Source organism: Sminthopsis crassicaudata, chromosome 4 (assembly GCF_048593235.1).
Source record: "Sminthopsis crassicaudata isolate SCR6 chromosome 4, ASM4859323v1, whole genome shotgun sequence".
Lineage (NCBI taxonomy): Eukaryota > Metazoa > Chordata > Mammalia > Dasyuromorphia > Dasyuridae > Sminthopsis > Sminthopsis crassicaudata.
In genome coordinates, this window is record NC_133620.1 from 451940984 (window position 1) to 451963279 (window position 22296).

The window sequence follows — 22296 nt, forward strand, 5'->3', positions numbered from 1 at the left end:
TGATCTCTGAGCTCTAGCTGTGGTCTCTGAATTAGAAAACAAGGCAAAAGAGTAGGAAAAACAGGAGGAGCAGAGATCACAGGGAGAAGCTTCATGAAGGGAGAGGGACCAGATGGGGGACTTTGAGATGGAGGCAGTGATGGTGTGTGACCATATTTGGGATCAGAGAGTGACTAAGAGAAGCATTGAGATGAGAATGGGTGGAGAAGCGTCCTTCTAAGCCTTCCCATTCTCTCCAGAATTAAGGGCGAGAAGGGGGACCTTCTGACACCCCAGCTCTAGGAAGGGACCTGGCCCCTTGGGACACCTTTGAGACAAGTACATTGGGAGTGGGGAGATGGCCCTAGGGCACCCAAAGAAGACTTCTTGGCTGCGTTCTGGATGGTTTTTGGGTGGGTGGAGCAGCATCTGCTTTGGAGTTCAGCCTGGAGGATGCAGCCTTTCCTGCTTTGAAACAGCTAGAATCTGGCTCTCCCTTCCCAGAGTTCAGTTGTGTGCTTTAGGAAGGGAGAGTCTTCTGAGACGACAATAGCTAATATTATAAGTTAGTGCTTTACAAGAACTCTCTCCTTAGTTAGGTGCTATTATGATTTCTATTTTGCAGGTGAGAAACTTAAGGCAGTTTATTAAGTGACTAGCCAAGGGTCACATAGCTGGTAAACGGCTGGGCTCAGAGAATTACCTAATTGCCTAACTTGCTCATTTAGAGAAAGTGTTAAGTTGTTAAGAGTGGAGACACCCTCCCAGCAAAGGGTATTTATTGGGTGGGTGGGCACATTTTAGACTCATCACAGGGAAGTGATCTCAGAGATCATCAGATTTAACAGTACATTCTACAGAAAGGGAAACTGAGGCCCAGAAAGATAGACGCGTAGGATCATTGATTTTGAATTGGAAGGGACCTCAAGGGCCATTTAGGGCAAACCTCTCATTTTATTGGCGACCCAGAGGGATTAAAGACCTACTTGTTTAATGATTTACAAACAGTAATGGCAGAACCGAGATTTGAGACTCAATTCAGACTCCAAGTCCTGAGCATTATACCACACTGTCTATCCCCACTCTTTCCATTTTCTCTCTCCTTATTCCCATCACTGTTTCTTACCTGTCCTCACGAAAGGGTTAATGACACTTGGGGGCCCTGGGGTGCACGAGGGATTGGGAGGAGAGGAGGAAAAGGACGTGCAGAAGGTTCCCCCTGCAGAGATTCTTCTGGGTCAAGGTGATCCTCTTTTAAAATGTAAATATCTTGGAGGGTTAAAGCCTATAGGCCATTTACACCTCAGTGTGAATAATTTGAATCTGAGAATTAGCCTGATTTCCTTCCAGCAGTTTGGCACTGAGTGAACCGAAGTTTTGATTGGGTAGCTGAGGAGGGAGGAGTCACTTTGGAAGGCAGGGGGCACTTCTGTGGAAAGCCTAGCCACAGTGGGGGAGGCAGGAGATCTTCTGAAGCTGGAAGGCAGCGGGGAGTAGAGGGGGGGGGGAGCGCTCTCCACCTTCTTCAGAGTCTTTCCCCAGAGTCCCTGTGCATTTCTGGGCTATTCAAATACATTATCCAGGCTGTCTGTGACTCTCGGGCCATGGCTGCCCAGGATGTCCACTTCAGAAGTTCTGCTTGGAGAATGATGGCCAAAGGGAGGCTCTGGCCAGCCATTCTCCCTTCTCCCTCATGCTTGGGGAGATATCTGGAGTCAGAGGCTTTGAGTTCTAATCTTGGCCTGTATGACCTTCTGAGCTTCAGTTTGCTAAACTAGAGGGGCTCAGAAGCCTCTTTCATCTCACAAAATCTGTGATTCTATGACCTCCAGAGACCCATCACCTCCCCCAGCCCAGTGCCAGCAATTCTGGCCCCTTTCATCTTCTCCACATCTCCCTGACTCCAGGAGTTCTTAACCCCTCGAATCCAGGAACTTAAAAAAAAAACATTTTGATAATTGTATTTCAATAAAATTGATTTCTTTTGTAATCCTGTGTATTTTATTTTATGCACTTAAAAAGTATTCTTAGAAGGGGGTCTACAGACTTCACCAGGCTGCTGCTAACGGGGTTCAGAACACAAAAAACGACCAGGAATTCCCTCCAAACCTCTTTGCCATAGTGAGAGGGCTATAGAAATGTGAGCTGTTGTTGACACACAGCTTTCTGGCTCTTCTCCCCAAGCAGCTATATTCTGCTATATATGTTCTGCAGGAGAGAGAAAGGATGTATATAATTAAATCCATGGATGCATGGAGGCTCACACCTGGATACCCACGTGAACGCGCACAAAGGCAGCTCCTACAGTGGAAAGGAAGATGATTCTGGAGTCAGAAGATCCAGATTTGAATCTTGCCTCTGAGATTGGTTCCCTGAATAAATAAACCTGATTTGTTCCCTTCCTAACCTGATTCTGGGCAAGTCACAATCCCCCTATTCTCCAGTTCTTCATCTATAAAATGAGAGGGACTCACTGAGCTCTTAATCCATGCTTAAATACGAACATATAGACATGCACACATATATGGGAGACTTGGAAGAAAGCCAGTCTGGAAGTGAGGAGGATCTAGGTTCGAATCTCGAGGGAACCCTCTAAGACTGGCCATAATCTAGGTTTCACGCTGGAACACATCCTATGTAGAAGGAGAAGAGAGGGTTCTGGCCTGTATTCCTAGAAAGAATTTCATGTCTTAAATACTAATTAAAGACGTTGGGGCCTTATTCCAATACACACATACATGTACATGAAGAGAAACATGACAGGAGGCCATTTACCCTTTAGAGGAGGTTCTAATGATCCAGAGACGCCCAGTACATCCCTTCTTGCTTTTCTCTCTCTCAGTCATCTCTATTATTTCCTGCAGAGACCAAATGACCCGGCTCTTCCCAGAGAGGGAAATCCATCCCCTGGCAGCACCACCTGGCTGGCATTGGGCCCAGCTCAGTCCAGAGAATGGCCCTGGAGGAAGCCCACAAAGTAGGGGGATCCCTAGCCTTTCCCCCAGCTGTAAGGGCTGGCATGGAGGCCCGGGATCCCTCCCTCATCCTGCTAGTTGTCAGGCCTGTCCACAAGGCCTTGACAGAAAGGACCAGGGCAGCGGGGTGAGCTGGTGGCACCCGCCACATTCTCTGTTTTCCAATTTAAAATCTAATATGTTCTCGCCACCGCAGAGCCAGGGGCTGGAGAGGGTGATTAATGGGGCCGTCTGCTGCAGCTTCACCTCTCCTTCTGTTCCCACACCTTCCCCACCAGCCAGACATTGCCTCCGACCGGTCTGGGTCTGGACCCGGCTCAGGGCCCTGGGCTGCCCACAGGGAGGCGGGGGAGAAGAAAGGGTGTGGCGGGTCCCCCTCTCCTTCTGCTCCTGGAGGCTCCCGGGAGATGGAGGGGCGCGGGAGCGCTCTCGAACTCTGGCTCGGCCCCTTCCTTAAAATGCCCACGGATTCTCGTCCTTTTAACGGGACATCTATAGGGCTGGGAATCGTGGGTTCTGGACCAGAGAGAAGGGCAGGGGCAGAGAGAAGGGCAGCAGTGGCCCCTAGAATGGGTTGAATCAGGGGAGCTGGGTAGGGGTCCTACAGTGCGGGGTTTTACGCCCCCCCCCCTTTGATGCTTCCGACGCTGTTGGTAGGGCTGGGGAGTGGGGGAGGAGGCGCCGGAATGAAGGCTGATGGACATTTGATGCAGTGGCCCACGGGGGCCGAAGGAGGGCCGTGGCCCAGAGCTCCGTGCCCCGTGGCCGCCCGCCTGCCTGCCTGCGCGCCCTTCCCCCGCTCTCTCTGCTGCTGCTACAGCCCGGGCCGCCGCCGCCGCCGTATTCCTCCGAATGGAGCAGCTCCTGGGAAATGCAGCCTGGCCCTGCCGGGATTCCAGCTGCTCCTGGGGACTGGGGTGGGGCTCCCCCCGGGTGAGGCAGGAAACCTCGAGAGCGGCTCCAGAGAGTTCCCCCTCCGCCGCGCCCCCCAAGGTTCGGAGCCCGTTCCCGGCAGAGAGGAGCTTCCGGATCCCCTGGGCCACTTTCTGTAGGTCCAACCTCCGGGCGGACCCCTGGCATTCAGGGGCCCCTCCCTTATGTCTGCCTTCGGATCGGCTCTTCCCCAAAGCGAGCTGCAGAGGGTACAAAGGGCCTGCCTGCCCTCAAGGGGGGTGCATTCTAAGGGGTTGGAGGCTAAAGATAAAATACAGAGTGGAGCTAAAACTGCACCAAAATTTTTGGGACATCTATATATACAAAATTAACCAGGATAGAATGTGTGTGTGAGTGTGTGTGCCTGTGTCTGTCTGTGTGTGAGTCTCTGTGTGTGTGAGTCTGTGTGTGTGTGTATCTCTCTGTGTGTGAGTGTATGTGTGTGTGTCTCTGTGTGTGTATGAATCGATGTTGTGAGTGTCTCTGTGTATATGTGTGTGTCTGTGTGTGTGTATCTCTCTGTGTGTGAGTGTATGTGTGTGTGTCTCTGTGTGTGTATGAATCGATGTTGTGAGTGTCTCTGTGTATATGTGTGTGTCTGTGTGTGTATCTCTCTGTGTGTGAGTGTATGTGTGTGTGTCTCTGTGTATATGTGTGTGTCTGTGTGTGTGTATCTCTCTGTGTGTGAGTGTATGTGTGTATGTCTCTGTGTGTGTATGAATCTATGTTGTGAGTGTCTCTGTGTATATGTGGGTGTGTATATGAGTGTGTGTGTGTGTGTGTGTGTGTGTGTGTGTATACCCATGTGCAAGTAGGTGTGAGATGAGGAACAGCAAGACTGCTCATAGGTAGAGATGTTTTGCCTGGTTTTCTACTGGGTCTCATCACCTCATTTGCTATGGTCTCTCCATAGTGAGTCTGGAAATCTGCAAGAAAGTACAACTGGAACCACCATTGCTTCCTACTGCCCCTTTAATTTCTGATTCACATCTGCCTCCTCCCTGCCCTCTCTGCTAGACAGGAGGCAAAGGGGAATGGGGAGAAGGTCCAGATGATGAAAGTAGCTTTGTATAGGAAAAGGGAGGGGAACAAGTATTTATTTAGCAGGTGCCAGGCACTTGTGCTAAACATTGTACTATTATCTTATTTAATTCTCACAACAATTCTGGGAAGTGGGTGCTGTTATTATCCCCATTTTATAGATGGGGAAACTGAGCCAAACAGATGAAGTGACTTGCCCAGGACCACACAAGTAGTAATGACTGAGTTGGACCAGATGAGTCCCAAAACTTATGACTCCTTGGGAGACTCTAAGCTATATCCCTTCTTGGGTGAGTGGCTGTACAGACCCAGCAGGGCTACTGAGGTCCTGTTTAAGAGATTCCTCCTTTCTGGACTGAGTCTTTCCTTAGTGGAAAGGTCCTTTACTATATGCTGCTAGGGTAGAGAGAATTAAGGAGCTGGAGCTGGGGACAGAGTCCTGGTCCCACTGTGCTGAGAGCACAGCTGCTATTTCTAAGCTTTACTTTATTTTTTATTGTTTATTTTTCAGGTTATACACATACCTTAATTTTTTTTAAATACACATTTCTTTATGAATCATGTTAGAAGAGAAAAATCAGAACAAAAGGGAAAAACCAGGAGAAGAAAAAAAAAAACCAGAAGGAAAAAAAAAAGGGAACTATATCTAAGCTTTAAATTTGGATTGAGCTGCTGGCTCTTAAAAAGAGGCAGAGTATGGCAGTAAAAAGGGCTCCTGAGTAGATGAGAAGACCTGGCTTTTCATCCTTTTTCGCTTTCACCCTTATCCCCGACTCCTCTGGGGAACTCGCCTGAGACCGCCCTCTCAGTAGCCTCCTCTGTAAGAGAGGGGTGGTGGTAATACCGCCTTTCTTGCAGGTGGTGTTACGGGAACAGTCTGAAGATTTGGGTCCAAATCACAATTCTTGGCACTTAATAGCTATGTGACTTTGGGTAAGTAACTTTGCTTTTCTGAATCTCAGTGTTCTTCTCTGTAAGATGGGGATGCCAATACTTGCACTACTCAGCTCACAGTTTTGAGGAAAGGCTTTGCAAGTCTTAAAGCCTTATCAATATCAAATGAAATATCATGTAGAAACATGTTGGAAAAGTACAAGGTGTGGCACACATACATAGAAGGTGTTATTGCTATCAGCTACCAATGGAATCTCTGGTTATGCAGACTGGAGGAAAATCAATCAATTAATCAACATTGAAATTTGGACCCAGGACTTATTAAACACCTACTATGTACCTGACACTGTGCTAGGACTTGGGGGATACAAATTCAGAAATAAATCAGCCCCTACCCTGAGTACCTTATGTTGTATAGTACAAAATAATCATATGTAAGAGGTGATGTAACATGGTGGATATAGAGCTGGCCCAGAGTTAGGGAGACACATCCTAGCTGTGTGATCCTGAGCAAGTCATTTCTCTCTCTCAGTGTCTCAGGTAAACCTCAAGACACAAGTTCTGGTCTGCATGGGAGGAGATTCCTTACCAGGAGCTCCTTACACTGCTAAAAGTATGGACAGAGTAATTGGAAATGGGGTACAGGACCAGCATTCAAGAGTATCAATTAATAAGCACTCTTTGATATGTAATTAATGCGCCAGAATAAATTCTATGGTTAGACCACCAAGCTCAGTCCCTCACCTCACGTTTAGACTCTAATTGGGAAAAGAAGATCTAAGTATAAAAAAATTGACTAATGATAGTAGGCAGCCTGAGTTTAGGGCCAATCAAAGGGATCAATCAGTCATTCAATTAATGTCAACAAACATGAAGGACTTTGAGAGGCTGTGTTAAGTGCTAGAGACACAAGAAGAAAAACAATCCCTGCCCTCAAGGAGCTTATGTTCTAACTGGAGGAAGTAGCTTGTATATAATTAGGGAGCTCTGGGGAAGAAGCTCAGGAAATGCTGAGCTTCGAGTGTTGTCTGGTGGGCCAGTGGTGGGGAGGAGTGGCTGCTCAAGGCTAACATTAAAGTGTTCCTCCCTTAATCATTCTCAATGAACCCAGGTCCTCTTCCTCTCCCTTACTGCACATTTCCTAACGAAGCTTGGATGTTTATGCTGAGAGAGGGAGCAGCTCTGGGAGCTGGGCCAACACTCTATATTTCACATCCCATTTTGCAGATGGGGCAAATGGGTGCCAAAGGAGAGAGGGAGGAAAGGAGGGAGAGAGAGACAGAAAGAAAGAGACACACACACACACAGAGAGAGAGAGAGAGAGAGAGAGAGAGAGAGAGAGAGAGAGAGAGAGAGAGAGAGAGAGAGAGAGAGAGAGAGAGAGAGAGAGAGAGAGAGAGAGAGAGAGAGAGAGAGAGAGAGAGAGAGAGAGAGAGAGAGAGAGTATGGGAGAGAGACAGAAAGAGAGTGAGTATGGGAGAGAGAGTATGGGAGAGAGAGAGAGACAGAAAAGAAGAGAGACAAACAGAGATAGAGATATGTAGACAGAAAGAGAGGGCACCATAAATAGTTTTATATCTAGGAAGATAGGCACTATTAAACCACAGACCCAGAAAATATTAAAACTAGAATGGACTCAAGAGACTATCTAATATACCCTCCTGGGTATTAGAAGCTAAGAATTGGAGCTGGCCCTGAGGTTAGGATGGAAACCGTGATCTCCTAATAGTCAGCTCCCATTTCACTTTCTCCTCAAAACAAAACAAAACAACAAAAAAGTTTCTTATTTCAGAAACAAACTCACCTGAAGCCCAGAGATGAAATTGTCTGCTCACCTTACTTCTGACCTAGTCCCTCACATTCTACTCTTGATTTAATAATGCCTCCTTGACTGCAGTATGCAAGCTATTCACCACTATCCTGGTCTTGGTATTTTATTTGTGGTCATTCCTTCCTTCAACAAGCATTTATTATGCACCAACTTTATACGGAAATGCTGTACCCCTTCCAGATTATTTTGTTTGGTTCCTTATGAAATAACAAAGGTTTAGAATCATAGATCTAAAGTCGAAACCCCCCCGAAGCTCTTCCCCACCTTCTTATTTTGTAGATGAGGAAATTGGTCCTAGAAAGGGCATGTAAGTGACCAGCTCAAGGTCACTCAGATTATTAGTGGTCCAGCTGGAATTTGAATATACATTTTCTGACTCTAAAAGCAGCCCTGTTTCTACTGCACCAATTTGCCTCATTTTTCCGTAGGGCAAGGTTCCTGCCTCCTGGAGCTTACACTTGAGTAGTATTACAGTTGAGTATTACTGTTCTGCTCGATGTGGTCTGGGTTTGAATCTGAGCTGCGCCACTTGCTGCCTTGTGACCTTGTTACTTCTCCATTCATTAAAAAAAAAATTATTGGGAGTGGGATTATGTAATCTCTGAGGTCTCCTCCAACTCTAAACCTATGATCCTGTGATCTGATCTAAGTTAGAGCTAATGAATCATTTGGAGAGAAAGATGGAAGAGGTTCAAGGTTGCAGCTTCTGTCCATTTCTGGGACCACATATCTAGCAAACCATCAATTGTCTTTCTCCAATCACACTCTATTCTAAGATTTAATGGCCAGGGGAGCAGAGAATGCCTTCTGAGCAGCACTGGCTGGGGTGGAGCTGGGCAAGGGGGAAGGGGACTGTCCTCTTTCTCTGGCTCTGGAATTTTCCATCCTCAAGGTTCCATACTTTCACTGACAACAGAGGATTCCAATCCGGATTTAAATGTTTTTGGCTGGCCCTAAAGCTATCCTCTTTTCCCCTCCTAAGCATTTCATATTGTCATTTTCTTCTTTCCTCCACTTGTAGCTGTCACAAAGACACAGCCTCATCTGTAAAGTGCATTGAACTCCTTGCTCAAATGGTTGGCCAGTCTTTTCTTATGCAGTATCTTTTAAAGTTTCGCCTTGGTTTCCTCTGGCTGGTGTCCAGGCTGGGGAAGGGAATACCTGTTATTATTTCACTGTCTCCCTGGCTTCTCACCTGCACATCCTTGGGTGGATTTACAATCCCAGAAAGGTACTACCTTAAGCCCTCCTCAGCCCACCTCTATCTCTCTGGTGGGGGAGGGGGTTAAATGATTATAAATAGCAGCAGCTCCAATTCCAGTTCTCCTTGAGGAGTCATTTGAGTCCAAGACTGAGACAAAAGGAGGTGATGGGAACTACAGGATGACAGGAATGAGCCCTTGTAGAGTTCAGGTACTTGTCTGCATAGAAACACCTTGGCGCATTTAAACACTCAATCATACCTAGACATATACCAGAAACAATTCTCTAGGGCTACACAAAGATAAAGAGACTCACACTCACAGAAAAATGCTGAGGAACATGAAATAATAACAACCAAGCCACCTACCCAGAGACATTGAGGTAGAAAAACCCAGGGATACATAGACAAAGATATCCAGAGACACACTCAGACACAAACTCTTGGAGGAAAACACTTAGAAACGTGCAGGCACAGGCATCCAAGTGAAAACATCCAGGGACATACCCAAGGACATCTCAGAGACACTTTGAAACACACCCACACACATATGAATGTCACATGCCGAGAATTTTCAAGTCTTTGAGTCTCAGGGGAACAGTCCTTGGTCTTCACTCAGTCTTACTCATAAGGGAAAAAAAAAAAAGGCCTGGACGTCCTTCACCTCTGAAACACAAGGCATCTCCGATTGGCTTAAGTTATAGAATGAACCTTGAAGGCATTCTCCCAGCCCTTTTAGTCTTGCCCTACGAAGGGCCACCTCAATTACAGCAACCCCTTTTTTTGACTTTCAAATGTTCCAGGAAGTACCCGATCTAGGACTGGGATCCATATACTAGGTATTCTGATGGGCACAGACAATGGACGCCAGTAGGGTCTCCGGATCCTTGGTGTTTGGTACATGTAAGAAGCAAAGCCTGCTATCTGCCACTGTGAAGGGCATTCATTGACATTAGGGAAGTCTGAGGGAGAAGGAAGACAGGGTCTGTGTCAAATCAATTGGAGCATTCCTGTTCCTGACATAAGGGATCAGGCTTTACTGAATGTGAGGCAGAGGCCATACAGAGAATCTAACTGATTATATGCTTGTCCAGGAAGGGGATCCTGGCTTCTCTTGGCTTCTGGCCTTGGCATCTTATTGCTGAGACTCTTAGGCCAAAGAGGTCATCTTGAAAAGCTTTCTCATTGCCTCATTTATGGACTCAAGGCAAAAATAGCCTTGCAGAGGGGCTGCTCTATTCTTAAAGGGAGGAAGTCCACTTCTATGCTGTCTCTCATCTCTTCAGTTCCAGGATCTGCATTATTCTCTCTCTTCTTTCTCCTCCCCCTCCTTCTCACTGCTAGTTCCGTAGCTGAGAAATGTTTCTCCTCTTTCCTTTTCTCCCTCCATCCTTCTCTCCTTTTCTCTCTTTCTCTCTCTGTCTCTCTCTGTATCTTTGTCTCTGTCTCTCTCTGTATCTTTGTCTCTGTCTCTGTCTCTGTCTCTCTCTCTCTCTCTCTCTCTCTCTCTCTCTCTCTCTCTCTCTCTCTCTCTCTCTCTCTCTCTTCCTCCCTGCCTCTCTCCCTCCCTACAGGGGTGTCTGGGTTCCTGCTCTTGTGCTGCTTCCCTCCTCATTGCCTGGGTCACGGCTGCAGGCTCTCCATTGATTAATATTTCAAACCACTAGCACATCTAGTTAACTGGATGTAAATTATATATGCGATAATGCCCACTGGAATTGGGAGCTTCAGATATGGCAATCTGCCTCAAACCTAATCAACAGACTCCTCCAAGTTCCCCAACCAGACCACCAGGGCTGGCCCCATGCTGCCAATCTCAGTCCTACATGCCAAGCATAGGCAGAGATAGCTTGTTTAACTAAGAATTTCTAGGGCCAAGGTCAGAGGATCCCCCCCTCCCCTTAGAGAGATCAGGGCTGGGCAGGGTGGAGCCAGGTAGGTTCTGAGATATCCTGATCACTCAGATGGTTGGTGGTCAGCCAATGATTCCAGCACATGAATAGAGAGTCCAGGCTTGGGCAACCAGTAAACTGTTTGTGGTTGGAGGTCCAGAAGGAGCTTTTGTTTGACCAAGCTTAGCTTGCAGTTCACCTTCGAGCTTAGATGGAGGCAGGAGGAAGGGATATAAAGACGGGATGATGGTTGGGAGGGCAGAAGTAGAATTTGGGCAGGGTTAGCCACCGGGAAGATTGGAGGAAGAATGAGAACTCTGGTTGAGAAGGAGTAGAAGGCACAGAGTTTGGGAGAAGGAGTAGGGATTTGTACTGAATTCGACACATTTTGACATTCAAAGAAAATGCAAATGAGATGCAAAACAGCATGCAAATGATCATCTGCTTGGAGCTCAGGCACTTTTTGTGATAGGGCTATGACCGTGACCTCCTCTTCAAGAAGGGATGCTTCCAAAGGTGAGCAGGTGAGGAGAGAAAAGAGGGTGTGTGTGTGTGTGTGGTTATTGAAGGGATGAGAGAGATGGGCAGGGCAGAGGCTGCTGTGGCCACGGATGACTAGAGGTGGAGTTGGGTGTTGTCCAGACTGCAGGCAGAGAGAGGCCTCTGGGCTCCAAAGACCAACTCCTTTGGCACCCAGCCTCAGGCTGGGGGCCCAGGCTTACCTACTTGATTTGCTTTCTGCAGATACAAAAGGCTTTGGGGGAGGAGGAAAGCTAGAAAATAACTGAAGAGAACAACTGCCATAAAGTGGGGTAAAAGAAGAGAGACTGAGGTCCAGGAAGAGAGAAATATGGCTGAGGTCATTCACTTATTTCATAGTGTCTAAGCAGTCCATTCATTTACATCTTATTTGAATATAATTTGCATATCATTAATTTACCATCAAAACACATTAACATTCACCCCACTAATCAATCATTCAATAATATTCAACTAGTGGTTCCTACATGTTCAGCACTATTCTAGGAACCTGAGGAAATATAAAGAAATCTGAGGTTCAGTGCCTGCCCTTAAGAAGTCTCTAATCTAACTGGGGAGATTCCATCTATATATACATGCAAAGAGAACCAATAATATCAAGAAATAGTAAAGTATTCAAAGAGTTGTCATGGGGAAGAGGAATTCCATTTATTCTGCTTAGTCTTAAAGGACAGACTAAGAACTATGGGTGGAAGCTCTACGAAGGCATAAAGAGTGACTTCACAAGTAGAGTTGCTGAACAATAAATAGACTTCCTTGTAAAGTGGTGAGTTCCCTGTCACTGGAGTTCATCAAGACTGATTACTACTCAGGATGTTGTAAAGGAACTTGTGCTTCACGAAGAGATTGGATTAGACTTCTGAGGTCTTTTATGGCAGTGAGATTATGTGATTATACAAGATATCTGGAAAAATCATTGTAAGAGAGGAAAAAGCTCTGTCCTGGCAGAAGGAATTTGGAAGAATCAGGAAAGGCTTCAGAGATGAGATAGCAATTGGGTTGGGCCTTGAAGGGAAGGATATGAAAGGACCATAGATTGAGTTCAAAGGGATCCCCCAGTTTTATTCCTTCATTTTTCAGATGAAGAAATGGAAGCCCTGAAAGGATGAAATGACCTTACCTGAGATCAGACAGGTAGCCAGCTATAGAGCTGGGACTTGAACTTAAGCCCCTGGTTCCTTCTCCAATTTTTTTTTGCATTATCCCTGAATAATCACAGATGGGAGGAGATGAAGGTCTCGTGCCCTTCATGAGCAGGCAGAGTTGAGGAAAAGACCTTTTTAGGTGGCAACATCTTCCCTAGCTCAGTCCCTTTGCCCTTTCCCTGTCCAGTACCATTCTCTTTTGAGCCACTCCCTCCCTCTCTCTATGTTCCCAACATGCCTCATAGTCTCTAGCTTTGCCCCTGCCTGCCTGTACCCAGTGGCACGTCACCCTTTCTAGGGACAGAGGAGCCAGAAGCTAAACCTCTTCCCCCACCCTTCTTTCTCCTCCTCTCCCTCCCTCCAGCCCCATTGTCGCAGAGATTCAGGAATTGTTGTTGGTGAGACAGCAGGTTTGTTTGCTCTGGAGCCCTCAGAGAAATCACAACAATCAATGGGCAGCAACAAACTGCCAGCAGCCGATGCATCGATCCTCCAATCTCAGGTACAGAGCAATTTGTATAGTGCTAGAGGAAGCTGGCTGCTTTGGCTGGACAGCTCCCTTCTCCCTCCCTCCCTCAACCCAAGCTTCCTTGGGCCTGATGCAGGTGGTGAGGGCCAGGAAGAAGAGAAGGATGGGGGAAGTGTAGCTAGAAATAGGCAAGTGGTCAGGGGCTGTGTTATCTGAGGAAAAGAGGAATGGGTAGAAACCACAGGCTTCTAGAGCTAATAGGAACGAGTGTCCAACTAATTCAACAAGAAACTGAACCCCAAAGAAGTCAATGGATTTGCTCTATTTCGCCAGGAGAATTTGGGGGCAGAGCTGGGAGTCTACCAGATTTCTTAATCCTGGGTTGATGTTCTTTGCCCCATTTCTAGAGTTTTGAAAAGGGAGGGAAGGTTATTTCTGTAGCAAGAAATATCCACCTTTAACTCTGGTCTGAGTAAAAGGAAACTAACCAATGCCAACAGGAGAGATTTGGATTAGACATCAGCATTACCAAGTTGTTCACTGTTCTGGGTGATAGAATTATTGGAGCTTGTTTCTCCTGGGGTCTTTATAAACAGATTTGGTTCTCTATGTGGAATTCAGTCAGGAAAATAGACACTCACTTGAGGTCTCTGGAGTTTGCAATCAAAGAGCTATAGCATCTCCTTGTGGAAGGTTGGTATGCTCTGTAGGCTAAGCCTTGAATTAGGATGGTATGCACCTTAACTTGTCACCCTATCCAGCAGGGAAAGCCTTCTTAAGGACATGCTAGGACATCTAGATGGGTTAGCAGTGGGGTTCTCCTTCTACACGCTTGTCCATTGGGATCTGAGTGAAACAAGCTTGAGCTCCACTCAATTTCCTCTGTGACTTTGGGTAGATCACTTAATCTATCCAGGTTTCAGGTTCTTTGTGTGTAAAACTAGGGGTTTGGGCTGGATGGTTCTCAATTTATTATCTCTTGAGGCAGTCATCAAATTCTGTTGGGTATTAGTTATTTGTGTGCATCTGTTCTCCTTTGGTAGATAGTAAATGGCAGTATGTTTGTATGTCACTCCATGCTTTGCCCCAGATGCTTTTGCTCATTAGAGATCTTGTCCCCAGAAATGAGGATCTCCATCCATCTCATTGTTGGGTGGATGGATTGGGTACCACATCCACACGCCCACTGGCTTTCCACAATGCCCATTTTATCCTTGGTCCTTTCCCCACTCCACTAGGTACTTAAATTGAGAGCTGACAGACACCATAGAGCACATACTATGTCCAAGGAATTGTGCTTTAGCCACTGAGGAGATAATAAATGAATTAAATCTCTTTGGTCTATACCAGTCTCTCTGCAACTCTGCCCCTCAACTCTGGCCTCTCCCAGTATCTCTAAGGAAGGTACGGTGGAAAAAGCATGGTGTTAGTTAAAGGACCTGGATTCAAATGCCAGCTCTGTCCTTTACTACTGAACAATCTTGGGCAAGTCATTTGTTCTCTGATCCTTAGGGGCCTCATCTATAAAACGAGGGCATTGATCTAAACCACGTTTAATATTCCTTTCTAGCTTTATATCTGCAATCCCTAAATTGAGTCTACTGGGAAGGTAGACAATAGATAAGTTCAAATCTTGTCTTAGATACTTACTAGCTGTGATCCTGGGTAAGTCACTTCACCTTATTTTGCCTCCGTTTTCTCATCTGTAAAACGAGGTTAATAATTCCACTAACCTCACAAGGTTGTTGTAGGATCATGAGATAACTAACATATGTAAAGCATTTTGCAAATCTTAAAGTGCTATAAAAATGTTAGCTATAAATATCCTGACTAGATCCTTTCCAAACTTTTGCCTGGCTCCTAGAATTGGACATTTTCCCTGCTCCTTCCCTCTGCCTCTACTGTGGTTGCCTCAATGCTAGGGCTGCCTTTGAAGAATCAGAGGATCTACAATGGAAGAGCTCTGGTCCGTAATCTTGGCCAAGGCTACACAAGTAATAGTGACAGTTCTGGGCTTCCAGTTCAGATTGTCTGACTCCTGATCTGGGGCTCAGTCCACTATAATATGTTGTTTTAATCTCCTCCCCCTTTGAGACTTCAACAGTCTTGGCAAAATCCTCAGCACTGGCTGTTGTTTCCTACCCATCCCCTTCCCCCAAGGAAGGCTCTAAAAAATCAGTCCAACACTTCAAGATCAATGGAGAATCTCAAAACTGGAGAACCAGGGTTTGAATTGGCTGTGACTCAGGACATCACCGGGCTCTTATTCCAAATCTGTTTCACTGGCAGAGTTAGAATAAGTCTCTGAATCTCATGGGGCAGAAGGGACCTTAAAGGTCATAGAGTTTGATCCCTTCATTTCACACTAGGTAAACTGAGGCCCAAAGAGGTGTACATCGTTACAACATTACATTACATAAGTTCAGTAATTAAAAAAAATACTTATTAAGCACCTACTGTGTTTCAGGTACTATGCTAAGTGCTTAAGATACAAAGAAAAGCAAAAAAAAAAAATCCTTATCCTCAAGAGGGAACCTTTAAGAGGTTCTAGAGGATGAGACTAGAAAGCTCTTCAGTCCCAGCCAGTTCACCGATATTTTCCTACTTCCTAAGAACAATGTCAGCCTTCTCAGCTTTCACTCTGACTTTCGGGGCAATGGAGGTTTGAGGGTACAGTGAACTTGGGAGAAAGAGGGCAGCCATTCACTAGGCACTCTGCTATAAGAAGTCTGCCTTCCCCCAAAGGATAACGAGCCCTCCCCTGAACTGAGCCAACCAGAAAGCTCTGGGAGGAGGCCCTGGGCTGCATCTGATGGTAGAAGGAAGATGGTGGGTGGGAGGGGAGAGAAGAGAGAAAAAGAGTTGGAATTTGGGCTGCTTGCTTTCCCTAGATGCTGTGGAAGGAGGGGGGACTGACTCCGAGAGAACAGTGGGAGCCCTGGCTTCTAATTAAGTAGATTACCAACACAACTCCTTTCTCTCCATTAAGCACAGATGACGGAGCTGCTGATGCTGAGCGTGAGCAGGTGCTGGAGTCCCCTCCGGGAGCTTTCTGCCCACCGATGCCTAAACCCAACCACAAGAAGGGGCCCCAGGAGGCCAGGCAGCCCATACACTCCAATGCCCAGCCCTGCCGGGACCCAGGGACTGAAAGGGGTGGGAGAAGCCTAGCAAGGAGCAAACAGGCTGCTGGTGCCGCTATATCACACATTTACATCTAGTTTTGGCAGAGCTTTTTTTTTTTTTTTTTTTTTTTAATGGTCAGGCTATCTTACCAGTGTTGATTTCTTTTGGCTACTGTAGCTCTTCTCTTAGCTCTTTTCCTCCTCTCTCCCCCTTCAGTGTTCCATTCTTTTCAATGTCCCCGAATCCCTATCCATCTCCAACTAGGGACTCCTACCCCCAATCCCCAGCCTCTGTCCCTCTTCTACCAGGGTACTTAGCCTCCTTTAGGCAGCCCTGCATTTCGGGGGGGGGTTGCAGTTCAGATGCCATCCCCCAAGCTTTCTGCCTAATCCTCTTCAGGATGACCCCCCCCCCCAAGCCTTTTCATCTCAAACGCACCAATTTCACCCACATCTCTCTCATTCTCCGAATGTTAGGCAAAGATACCTTTATCTAAGGGGAAGAGACCCTCGGGTCCCCAGAGCCCTGGGGTTGTTCTGGAACAGTTACCAAGTCTCATAAAAACCTTCAATCACCCTTGGGCTTTGTGACAGTCCCATCAAGAGCGCTTAACTCACTCAGAACGGGCCCAAAGAGGAGGGCTGAGGGGACCTGAGGCTCATGAGTTGCAACCTAAAGAAAGCACCCCTTGTTTTAGGCCTTAACTTCAGGCATCTGGCTAAGTAAGTCCCCGACAGCCTGGTTTTACTCGAGCTCATCTCAGAGATCCCAGGTTTGTCGGAAGGGAAGGAACAGTGGTTTCCCAATCAGAGCTTTCTTCCTCCAGTCTTGATTCTCCTATTTGCTGTGTGCCTTTAGGCAAACATTCAACTTCTCTGGGCCAGTTTCTCAGCTCTAGAAAACGAGGAGGGTCGGACTAGACTACCGTTAAAATTGTTTTCTGCTGTGAATTTTCTGATCTGGGAGTAGGGTGCAAGGTTCCTTTTGTTTTCCCTTCCCCCACTCCTCACACACAGAAGCATCCTCAGAGAAAGTGGCTCCCAAAGAGGCTGAAGTTCCTCCTCCAAGGTCACCCTGAAAGCGAGTTCCGGGGAACAGACTTGGGTAGCCTGGCCCCCAATCCCCGGAGCTAAATCCCAGTCAGCCCCGAGTGGCTACCTCTCCAGCTCACAAAAGAAACACATACGCACACACAGAGTTTAATTAACTTTATTGATATTCAGAAATTAGGAGAATGACTAAAGGTAATTGCTCATTAAAAATCATTACACCGACGCAGCAGGCACTCGGGAGCTAGCGCCTCCCCACCTGCAGAGCTCTCTTCCCCCTACTTCGGCCCCTCCCCTGCAAAGCCGGGGGCGGGGCGCCTATGAGGTGGACAGCCCGCCTGCAACCTAGGCTCCCCAAGGAGATCTCAGAGTAGCCTAGCGGGAGCCTGTCCCCTTGGCATTTTAGCTTTGCTTTCTAAGGTCACTCCCTCTACTCGTCCCAAAGGACGAAGGACAGACACCCCCCCCCACCCCCCCACACACACGAGACTGGCGGAGGCCTCTGGGTGTATAGCTTGAAGGACTTGGAATTCCGCCTTAAGTATAATTCAATTAAAAAGCGTTTCGTGAAACGCCTACTACGTCCAGGGCACCGGGGATACGGAATCAAAAACGGTTCTAGCCCCTAAGGGGCAGCTAGGTGGTACAGTGGTTAGAGCTCTGGGCTTGGACTCAGAAAGACCTGTATTCAAATTCGGTTTTAGACACTGCCTAGCTTCAGGAACTAGCTGTGTGACTCTAAAGCAAATCCCCGACGCAGTCTGCCTCAGTTTCCTGTGAAACGAGCTGGAGAAGGAAATGGCAAAGCACTGCAATATCTCTGCCGAGAAAATCCCAAATGGGGTCGAACGCCACCGAAGAGTTGACGCTTCTGGTTTTCCTTGCCCTCAAGATTCTCCCTTCCAAATTCTAAGCAGGATTCTCAGATTGGTTTTGTCTCATAGGCCCCTTTGGTAGCCTGGTGACGCCTATGGGCCTCTTCTCAAATCACGTTTTTAAATGCATAAAATAAAATACACAAGCCTACAAAGGAAACCAATTATGTTGCAACACAACTATCAAAAATATATTTAAAAAAACCAAGTTCCTGGGCCTCAGGTTCCCAAAAACCTCTCAGTGCCTTGGGCTCCCTAGCTGAACAAACATGGGAGAGTAACTTTTTTCTCTCAGGGCCTTCAATTTCCCTTCTGGTTTACATATTCTCTAAAGTCCCATCCGGCTCGAAATCCTGTGGTTTTATGGGATTGAGATTTTTTTGTAAGACAAGGGGCTGAGGACAGTCGTACAGTCCGGGAGTGAACGGGAAGCTCCAACCGCATTGAATTTCTTATCCTTTCCTGTCTGACCTAGTGCGGGAATGGCCCAGGCAGAGGCCGGAGGAAAAGAGCGGGGTAGGGAGGCTCAGAAACTCCAGGCTCGGCTGGTATCCGAGCAGTCCGAGCCCCGCCCACGGGTAGGACAGACGGCTCAGCAAAAGTCACATTAACCCAAAATCAAAAGTCAGCACGACAGAATCCCCCGCACCGACTATTTAAAGGCCTAATGAGAAGGGATGGAGAGGTTGGAGCGCTGACTTCGCGCTTTTCCGGCTGCCTCCAAGCTGGCCAAAGCCCGGAAAATAAGCCCCGTCCGTTATTAAGAACCCCAGTTCCCCTAAGCTCGAAAGAAAGGCTCCTGGAAGATCTTGGGATCGACCGAGAGCTCTCTGACCATCCCAGCCCTATTCGTACACTTAGCCGACCTAGTAATGTAGACCCGAAGACACCTAATTGCTTTTCTTTGGAGAACAAGCAAAGTCTCCGGCTAACAGCCCCACCTCAGAGCCCTGCTTTTTCCCCCCTTCCCTCTCTCCGAATACCCTCCGAGACCCATCACGTCCAGCTGGCATGGATGTGCTAGGGAGCAGAAAGTCCAGCCGGGATGGAGAGAATCGAGGTTAGATGACTCCTCTCCATCTTTGAAAAACAAGAAAGGGACAGGAATGAACCAGGAGTCGACTTCAGGAAGAATCTGGAGAGGAATTCGGGACGCAGAGGCGGGGGTGGGGGTGGGGGGCGGACTGATGCCCACCCAAGCCGATCAGATCGAGGACGTTCTCACACGTAGCAGGACCGAGAGCAGCTAGCGCTTGGAGGGCCACAGACACACTTGCACACATCCCACCGAGGCACACTGGCACACGAACCGCTGGCGTGCAGCCGCTGCCAGGATAAGGGGCAGCGGCGTGAGAAAGAAAGATTTGGAGAACGTGGCGCTGGAGAGGGCCGGAGGCCGGCTTCGAGGCGGGAGCAGTGTGACGCCGCGGCCCTTTAAAGTGGGCGTGGGGGGCACAATATAGTGGTGGCCGGGTGGAGGGACAAAGCGAGCGTCCTCCTTCCCCGCCCAGTCCTGTCCAGGGCCCCAGTCTTCTGAGCAGCTCGGCCATCGTAGCCCGGGAATAAGCCAGGGTTGGCAGGGGGGTGGGGGGAGCGCGGCGCGAGATAACAGGCGGGGAGTCAGCTGGGATATTGCGCCTTCTCGGAACTGGGCTGGACGATATCCCCAGCCCGAGAAGTGTGTGCGTGCCAGCCCGAGGTCCTGCGAAGACACGCCTTCTCCGAGGCTACCCCAGCGAAGCCCGGCGCTTTCGCTCTCAGTCTGGGCCGCTGCCCACTTTTGCCACCTCTCGCCCTGTCCTCCCCAAGCCCGCCCCGGACGCTTTCTCTCTCTCTGTCTCCCCCAAAGCAGCGAACCTGCCGGCTCGTGGTCCCAACATAATAGGGCTGGGCTTGCCCGGGTCCGCCCAATTTCTCCCTGGCTGAAAGCTCGGGATTCTTTGTGCCCCGAAGGGCCCAGTCAGGCGGCCCTCTCCTCCTAGCCAACCGACTGGACGACGGAGGGGCTGCTCGGCTCTCTAAAGGACCGGCCCGTGTTGACAAACATCGTTCCCTCCCCCAGACCCCGGCGCTCCAGCTCTACGGCTCGTCGGGTTCCCCGGCCCTCGCGCCCTCTCCCGGAGTTGCAGGGGAGAAGACTCAGGTGTCTGTGGACTCTGATGGGAAAGCGGTCTGGGAAGGATTAGCAGGTGGATTAAGAGATTAATGGGAAATGAAGCTGACTCTTCCCTCCCCTCAGTCTTCAGAAAACCTCTTAATTCTTTTCTCAGCTGGGCTGGGTAGCTGTCCCCTTCCGCCTCAGGCAGCACCCCCACGCTGAACGCTAACTTTAGAGAGGCCTGGGTCCGAGGGGCTGTGTGTGTGTGTGTGTGTGTGTGTGTGTGTGTGTGTGTGTGTGTGTGTGTGTGTGTGTGAGTGTGGTGGGGGAGGGAGCTGCTCTCCCGGACTCTGGCTTTTAGGACATCTGAGGGGAAGGGGAGTAGCGGCTGGGCGGGAAAAGAACAGAAAGGGTGTTGGGAGCCAGAGGGAGACTTGTGCCATTTGTATGCAGCACGGGTTGCTCCCCTACCCAGGAGAGTGGAACCGGGCGGGGCGGAGGGAGGGGGCACGAGGTGTAGACGTGATGGGAAGAGGGGCGCTGAGAGGTGAGTGTGTGTGTGTGTGTGTGTGTGTGTGTGTGTGTGTGTGTGTGTGTGTGTGTGAGTGTGTGTTACGAAGGGACTTTAAAGAGGCAAGATTTCCCCCGTTGCACGGGACTCGTCCCGGATCCGTCTTCAGTTCCAGGATCTTCTGTCGGGAACCTCGGTGTGGAGGTGGAGACAGCGGGTGGGAGGGAAGGGGCCCGAGGTCGGGTCGGGAGGGGGGTCGGTAGTTCGGGGGCTACTCTCCTCAGTCCCTTCCTCTCAATCTTGTTCCTAGTCTTCCTGCCCAAGAGATTTCCTTCAAAACACATTCCCGCCTCCCCCTCTTCTGGGGAGAGCTTCTGGGCAGATGGGAGGAAGATGAGGGACTGGGGGGGGGGCGGCGGCGGCGGCGGCTTGGAAGACTGATGTGTTTCTTTTCAGGATTGCAGCGAGCTGGGATGGAGGGAGGACGTGCCACCAGAACCCCTCTAGAGCATCTCCCCACCCGCCCCCATCTACACACACACACACACACACACACACACACACACACACACACACACCTCCGCAGTATGGACTGGAGAGGGTTCGGAATGTGAAAGTCGGAGCCGAAGTTTGGCGCGAGAGGTTTGGGGAAGAACGCGAGGAAGCCTGTCTAGGCAACGGCGACCCCAGCTCGCCCGCGGGCTCTCTTTCGTGCATCCCCCCGAGTCAGCATGGCTCAATGCCCCATTTCTACGAGCAAAGGGGGGAGAGCTAGGAAGTAGGGTGTCTAGCGTGGTGGAGAGTTGGGGGGGGGGCGGCGTGACGAATTGCAGCAGACCCGTCTCCTCTGATTCATGGAAATGATTAAATGCGAGGTCTTGGCCCGGGAGGAGGCGGCGGAAGGGCAGCCGGCCGCCTGCCCGCCTCAGTTCCCCGCTCCCCCGCTCCAAAGCTGGCGACTGGACGAGAGAAGCAGCCCGAGGGGCGCTTTGCTGAGCTTCGGAGCGCGCAGGGAGAAACAACGCTTGAAAAGTCCCCTAGTGGTCCCTCGCCTGCCCTCGCCTCCCCGCTCCCCGCTCCCCAGCCCCAAGAGCCTTCGGGACGCCTGGGTTTGCTTACCGTGAGCCAGAAGCGCCAGGAACCAGGGGAAGAGGAGGATGCCAGGGGAGCGCATGATGCCGGCCTCTTCTGCCCGCCGCCCCTGGCCCACGTCGGGGAGGGGAGTGGGCTTCGGAAAAAACGGGCTGAGGGAGAAGAGAGTCCCGGGTCCGGCTCGCTTGCTGGGAGAAAGGAGCCGGGGCTGCCGCCGCCGCCGCTGCCTCCAGCGCCTGACGGAATCAGCACCAGGGCCAGCGCCTATCGTCGGCGCTGGGGATCGCTGGAGAGGTGGTGATGGTGGTGGGGAGGGGGGGGGGGGAGCCGACAGCTTACCGTAATGACACGAGGAAAGGCGCGTGAGGGAAAGCCAGCGAAGGTGGGGGATGTGTGGATGGAGAGACTGGGAGTTCGGGGGCGCCGGCTTCAATCATGTTCACGATGTTGAAGGGAGGAGAATGCTCAGCTAATGTGGGGAGAACGGTTCGTCCTCAGCCCTATCCACCTCCTGCCAACCCCTCATCCACGACATACTGTTGCCTGTGGCATAGAAGTTGGGCTAGGGGCTCCGAGTAGTGGGACGTCCTAATTCAGAGCAGAAAGAGAAATGCGGTTCTATTACTAAATAACCGTGTGCCTGTA

General features: G+C 49.3%; 1 protein-coding gene across 4 annotated transcripts in view; it reads right to left on the bottom strand.

Annotated features, from left to right (window-relative positions):
- SEZ6 (seizure related 6 homolog) overlaps positions 1 to 22083 on the bottom strand; it is an 82882-nt gene extending 60799 nt beyond the window's left edge. The window contains exon 1 of one of the 4 annotated variants that reach the window (XM_074263735.1): positions 21679 to 21883. In XM_074263735.1, the coding sequence (XP_074119836.1) occupies positions 21679 to 21733 (55 nt within the window). In that variant the 5' untranslated portion in view covers positions 21734 to 21883. Of the gene's footprint in view, positions 1 to 21678; positions 21921 to 21990 lie in introns of those variants that run through there. The other 3 variants (XM_074263736.1, XM_074263734.1, XM_074263737.1) reach the window with 3 other exon arrangements.
- Positions 22084 to 22296: the final 213 nt, after the last annotated feature.